At 34.0% G+C, this 6,413-nt stretch overlaps 1 protein-coding gene across 4 annotated transcripts; it reads right to left on the bottom strand.

The window, feature by feature from the left end:
* Positions 1-237: 237 nt before the first annotated feature.
* Positions 238-5,000, bottom strand: LOC127128309 (metal tolerance protein 11). 4 transcript variants are annotated; one of them, XM_051057554.1, is made up of 6 exons: positions 4,462-5,000; positions 2,593-2,702; positions 1,662-1,907; positions 1,477-1,557; positions 1,100-1,333; positions 238-880 (listed from the first exon to the last, which is right to left on the bottom strand). In XM_051057554.1, the coding sequence occupies exons 1-6, from the start codon at positions 4,643-4,645 to the stop codon at positions 533-535; spliced, it is 1,203 nt and encodes a 400-aa protein (XP_050913511.1). In that variant the 5' UTR covers positions 4,646-5,000; the 3' UTR covers positions 238-532. The 4 variants fall into 4 exon arrangements, with proteins under 4 accessions (XP_050913511.1, XP_050913515.1, XP_050913514.1 ...); XM_051057558.1 differs by lacking the exon at positions 4,462-5,000 and adding an exon at positions 3,969-4,399; XM_051057557.1 differs by lacking the exon at positions 4,462-5,000 and adding an exon at positions 3,544-3,945.
* Positions 5,001-6,413: the final 1,413 nt, after the last annotated feature.

Here is a 6,413-nt window from a genome sequence, read left to right as displayed (position 1 = left end):
ATTCTAAAATTTTTTTTTTTTATTTCAAATAAATCCCCCATTATTGAATGGAGGGAATATCATGTTAAAATTTGATCAAACCGTGTAAAATTTGCGCTATACAGATAATTACCAATTTTAAACAAAAAATAAATAAATGCTTTTCTTTCCATGATGAATAAATTTAAACAAAACAATGAACTTTTCCAATAAGATGTATCAATTCAGATGTGAGAGATTATAAAGAAACATAGAAAATGGCAAAAGAAACTCACATTAGATCAGGTAAGAATATTATATACACCTCACCTCATAAATAACCCCCCATAAACTTCAGTAATAAAGAAAACATATAGAAGGAGAGTGGAGACAATTTCCTTGCATGATAGGCATCACAACATATCCCAAATCCAATTCTACAGCTCTCATCAACTTCTCATTAGTTAGTACAGATTCAAATCTACCTAAAATGGTTCACATTTACATCCGAGACAGAAGACGAAAAGCGCAAATGAAATACACAAGTTGTTGGCATTGCTTTTCCGTATTGCTGCTAAGAATGAGCTTGAGCATGCTCAGGTTTGTGACTGTACTCGTAATCAAGATGAACAAAAGCACGCTCGATCTCAGGCAAGAGTTCGAGCTTTTCTTGCAATGATTCACCAATATCGTGAGCCTCTTGCAAAGGCATGCCTGCTGGTAGGACGATATCAACCTCCACAAAGTAGTGAGACCCAAATGTGTAAGCCCGGACAGTGTCGATGTGCCTTACAGCCTTGTGGTGGTTCCAGCAAAGGTATGTAAGTTTCTGAAGATACTCTGGTGCAGCTGATCTTCCAACCAAGGAATTCACGTTTTCCAACACTGTCATTGACCATGTGCGAATTGTGTATAAAGCCAGCTGCAATAGAAGAATTGAACATAAGTAAAACATGTGTGCGTCAATAAGTACTTACAACATCAACCCAGTCTTATCCTACTAAGTGATGTCGGCTACATGAATCAACTTCTGCCTGGATAAATTTTGAGCATACCGATTGGGATTCCTACTTAATTTGACTATACATAAACAAAGGGAAAGTACTATAAATTAAAATACGGAAAGTATTTATGTACTTACAATGATAGCACCGACCGGATCCATCCAATCGTCAAAATAATTGGCCAAAAGTGCAGCAATGAGACCGATCAAATTAGTGATCACATCAAAAAAGTGATCTTGAGCATAAGCCTTAACAATCTCATTAGTGAAAGAGCGGCAATAAATCATCAGCATGAATTTCACCAAAGTCACTGAGAGCATAATACCCATAACCCAGCACTCCTGATCCCAGGTCAAGTTGAAGTTATTATCCTGGAAATGTCATTAAGACAAGCATTAGACTCGGTTACCTAGAAATTAATGAGATCCAGCAAATCAAATGAAAAACCATTGATTTAAGTTTTATTTGTTGATGTGTGAACTTCGCATCAAGAAATGTAGCAAAATCAACTCACAGTGTATATTAATGTGCGGACGGACTCCAAAATTATTTGCAGTCCTAGTGTTGCCATGACAGAGGCAAAAACAAGAATTCCCTGCACGCAAATTTGAACTTTAAATTTCAGCACTAAGATTACAACCAACTGGCAAGAATACATGATTCAGAATCTTCAAACAGAATATATAAAGGAGGATTGACCAATGGTTGCATCCGCTTCTTTCCAATAGGGTACTGATATGGATTCGGTGTTTGCATGGAAAATGCAGTGAACCATAAGATGAATCCTGAAAGGAGATCCAGCAGAGAATCTAGAGTGGATGCAATGATGGCTAGGGAACCACTTCTGATTGATGCGTAAACTTTGGCAGTAAAAAGAACCATGTTTGCTATGTTTGATATTCTGATGGCAAACGTCTCGCTCCTAGCTAACTTGTCTCGCTCCTCCTGCAAAGAACCGTGGATATTCAGCCAAAGCATTTGACTATACGGAATATGTTTGAATTGAATTTGAATCTACCTACTGACATAAGCGCTTATGAAACTGTTGCGAGAGCTTAAGGAAACAACTTATGACATCTCCATAAGCTGTTTTCAACTTATAGGTTAGCCTATGAAAACAGCTTATAATTTATATGAAAACAGTTTGAATTTATTTTATCTTTTGATATAGAAATAGGTTACGCATCAATACTCTTATGATCAATGTAATCAAACATGAGATTTTAATTAGAATCGGTCAGCTTGTGAAAGATTTAAAAATTCGAATCGTTAGCACGGCATGTAAGATCCTACATAAGGGAAAAATGGTAATTTCATATATTTATACACAAACATGCACAAAAACATGAAATTATAATTCAGGCCCAAAAAAGGGCCCATCAAGTTTATTTTACGATCTTGCTTCAAAAAACTCGATCTTGAGCACACCGGCGACAAAAAAGATTTTTCTCTGATCGTAGCACTCTCAAGCATCCTTGGCACGTAAGATCTTACGATCCAACACTCGATCATGACTGCACTGCTTATGATAAGCATTTAAGCTATAAGCACTTTATTAAGTTGTTTATCTAAACAAGACTAAAATCTATCATTAGATCTAGAGAGAAAAAAGAGAAAATGAATTAGAAACCTTTGACATTCCAGGAATAAAACCACGCTCTGCTAAGGCATCCATTTCAGTAAAGCCCTCAAGCACTTCAACCTGTTGCTGATAATACTCAGCAATATTATCTTCTTGACCTACAAGAAATACAAAACCGAAAAGAAAGAAAAAATTACAAAAAGCTTCACAAATCAGAAAACATACAAAGAAGTAATGGCACAAGAGGAAAGGTGCTACGCAAACTTCCAAAGCAACATACAAACAGCTCCATTTCAAGGAATGAAGCAAAAGTCTAGACACATTCAACCAAAATGAAAATCTAATGCACCAAATTTGCAACTTCTTGCATTTAAATCACGGAACGTCAAATCGGAGAAAAAAATTAACTAATCTATTTTTGATAATTACTAATCAATAATCACTCAAAGAAGATATTAGTTCATATATAGTCAGAAAGTTATGCCTCTGGTCTCTAAAAGAGCATGCATAAGCTCCCTTAACTTAAAATCCAACTTCCAATAAATAAAAAACAGAGAAACTTGAACATATGAAACTAAGATACCGAATCATCAAGCCGAAAAGCCAAATTTCTAAACAATAAAACGGAAAGAAAAAAAAAACCTTGCTAAACATGGCTGGAGAAAGAAACTACAAAACATATCATACTACTCACCATGAATTACATCCATTGATAGCATCTTTCAGAAAACCGAAACAACTTATTGCAAAGAGAAACACAAGAAAGATTTCACATATATAAAGAGCAAAAAGAACAAACAAGGAACTCAAAATCACATCAAAACTGAATCAAAACTTCAGCATCACATTCCTCATAATCAACCACAACCACTGGTACAAAACAAATTGCAGATTCCCATTCCAAACAAAAAATGATTCTCAACTAAAAAAAGTAGATTCCAAATAGAATTGATTAAATAAATATTAAGTAAAAACAAAACAAGAGGAATCAGTTCACACCTATAAATATATTCAATTTTGATCCCTAAAATCATGATAATGTATCAACCTAGTCCAAGCCTTGCCATGATATTGAACTCTAGAAGAGCCGTTTACACCCATTTAACTTAACTATCACATATCATATCAACTTGTTCGTAATGGCGAATAAATTTGATCTGAAGTGAATAATATCATAGACAAGACCGTCTTTGGGGTGTGCAAGACAGGTTACCGGACATGGCCTAAAATTTGTCATAGACTATAAATAGGGCCTCAAAATGTTTATAATGGTTAAACATGGTCAAATTGAGACGGCTCTGATCATAGGTATATCCAAGGTTTAAAAAAAGTCTGCGACCAGTCTCGAACCGATAGAGCTTGTAACTGATCTCGGCAGCGACAAGACAGTGGCGGAAGGTGCCAAAACCGATACAGTTATTTACCGTTTTTGTGATAAAGAAGAAATTGTGGTTAATTCACACCGCTACGACCGCAACCAGCATCACAACACCTGTACTAACTAAAACCTCGAAAGCCTTTACGCGATCGCAATCAGCGTCATAACACCTGCACTAACTAAAATTGTGAAAGTCTTTCTGCAACCGCAATCAGCATCACAACACTTATACTTACTGAAATCGGGAAAGTCTTCACTCGACCGCAATAAGTTTAAAAAACCTTCATACATCTGAAAATAGATCCAGAAAAACGGATTTCGCAATTCTAGAAATCATTCCACATTGATATGATAAAATATTTCAGAGAATCTAGTGTAACTAATTCAACATTATAGATAGTAATAAATAACTAGTATTTCAATTATTAATCAATGTAAAAGCTAAGATAAGAAACTAAGAATAAGACAGTTTAATAAAAAATAAAAATAAAAAGATACTTAGAATAAAAATGCTAAAAAATAAAGTGAATGAAAAATACCAAGAACACCGTAACAGTCATGGATACCACGTGAGGGTTTCGGCGTCTTTTCCGTGTGTTCTGAAGAAAACTGAAACGACTCGAAGTTCAACCGCCATGACCGGTCACTGTTATCGGAAAGTGAAAGAAGAGAAAGCTCTTCCTCGTTCTTAAGCTCCACCGTCTCTACCATTTTTCCGGTCATTCGGAAAACGGCGTCGTTTTTAGTGGACTGAGAGAGGAAAAAATGTGGTTGTTTTTGGTTGGTATAATAATTCAGTTGTGTTGTTATTTTTTTCTTCTTTCTTTCTATATTTTGGGGATTTTTTGAACGGTAAAGTGGGAGAATGTGTGAACATATGTGGAATGAGTGCGATTTGAAGGAGCGTGGGATGGACGTGGTGGTTTTATTGGTGCGTGTTGTGATGAGGAGGGGAGAGCGCGTGAGGTGAGGGTGAGTGAGATTTGCACGATATTTTTTGTGACGAAAAGAGTTTGTTGAAGATGTGGCTGGGTAGATCGGAGCCACATGAATGTGAACCGGGACCTTGGTTGCTCAAAACCCAGTTTAGGAATTTTGTTTAAGGGATATTAAAGGGATCAGAAAAAATTAATTAAACTAATAAAAATTGAAATTGTTTGTTCAGTTCTTAATTTTTATTTTGAAGAACTCCCAAATCGATGACTACAAATATCTATTTAATCTTTATTTAATTTATTATTAAATCTAAATTGTATATCGATCAACCTCTTATCCATTTTTGCTTTTCTTTTTTTCTTTTTTTCTTTTATCAAAATATGACAAAACTAAACTACATAAAAAATAGAAATCATTAAGCACAAAAATTTGCTCTCATCAAACTACTACTATAAATGTCTACCACCAATGTTTCTCTCACCATCATCCTTATAGATTATGAATGTCTTACTCATTTTCAAGTTTTTCTTTTACCTTTTTTGTTTCTTCTTCTTCAGCGAATTATCTTCTAGTCTTGTTAAAAAATTGTTTTTATGTGTGTTTGAGGTGTGAAATATGTTAATTTATGTGTATTGAAACCTTTTGTTACTATTGTTCTGTTTTATTTGTTAAGCTTTCAAATCTCTTCTCAATCTTCCTATGTCAAGTACCAACTTTTGTATTCGATAGTGATGCAATGAAAATCATGTCAATGCTTCGCATGGATTAAGAAAAACTTGTAATTTGTTTGAAAAGTAGAGCATGAAATATATTATTTGACAAAATAATTATAAAAAATACATCGAAAAACATGATAGCATAGAATACACAGATAAATATAATATTTTAAAAAAGTGTTATAAACCAATCAACCAAACCAGATTAAACTAAACCAAACAGGTGAACTTGGTTTGGTTCCATTTTTAAAAAATACTAAAAACCAAACCAAACCAAATCAAACTGACGGAGATATCATCGGTTTAGACAAAAAAATTTTTTTACCAAAAATCGATTCAAACTGAACCGATTACACCCATACTTAGTTACTCAAATCCAAGTTGTTGAATTTTGTCTCTTGTGTTAAAGGGAATGACTCATATTTTGTAATTAAGGTTTATTTTCGTTCTTTTACTTAAAATAAATTATTTGAGTTTTTTAACTCTAAAATAGAACCACATTAGTATTTTTCATTTATTTTATTAGTTAAAATCAATCAATAAGATTATTAGGTATTAACGTAGAATTTCACGTGATTTAAACAAATTTTGTGACTGATTTATGAACGAAAAAATTTGTCATTAAAAATATTTTTAAATTTTTTATATGCGGTCTTTATCTTTTCACGTTACTTACTGATGGGGAAGAACCAGAATATTATGAAGAAGCTATGATGGATAGCCACAAAGCTGAGTGGTTGAAAGCCATGCAATAAGAAATGCAATCCCTGTATGAGAACTTGACTTATAAGCTGGTAGATTTACCGAAAGGCAAAAGAGCACTAAAAAACAAATGGGTG

Source organism: Lathyrus oleraceus, chromosome 3 (assembly GCF_024323335.1).
Source record: "Lathyrus oleraceus cultivar Zhongwan6 chromosome 3, CAAS_Psat_ZW6_1.0, whole genome shotgun sequence".
In the NCBI taxonomy this organism is placed as follows: Eukaryota; Viridiplantae; Streptophyta; class Magnoliopsida; order Fabales; family Fabaceae; genus Lathyrus; species Lathyrus oleraceus.
Note: the sequence above shows the minus strand (reverse complement) of the source record. Positions and strands in the feature narration are given on the sequence as shown.

Excerpts from the sequence above, each read along its gene's own strand:
- LOC127128309 (XM_051057554.1), bottom strand. The coding sequence starts at position 4,645 with ATGACCGGAAAAATGGTAGAGACGGTGGAGCTTAAGAACGAGGAAGAG. Across the intron at positions 1,334-1,476 it reads TCCGCACATTAATATACACT|GATAATAACTTCAACTTGAC; the intron begins GTGAGTTGATTT and ends TGACATTTCCAG. Across the intron at positions 881-1,099 it reads ATCCGGTCGGTGCTATCATT|CTGGCTTTATACACAATTCG; the intron begins GTAAGTACATAA and ends CTTCTATTGCAG.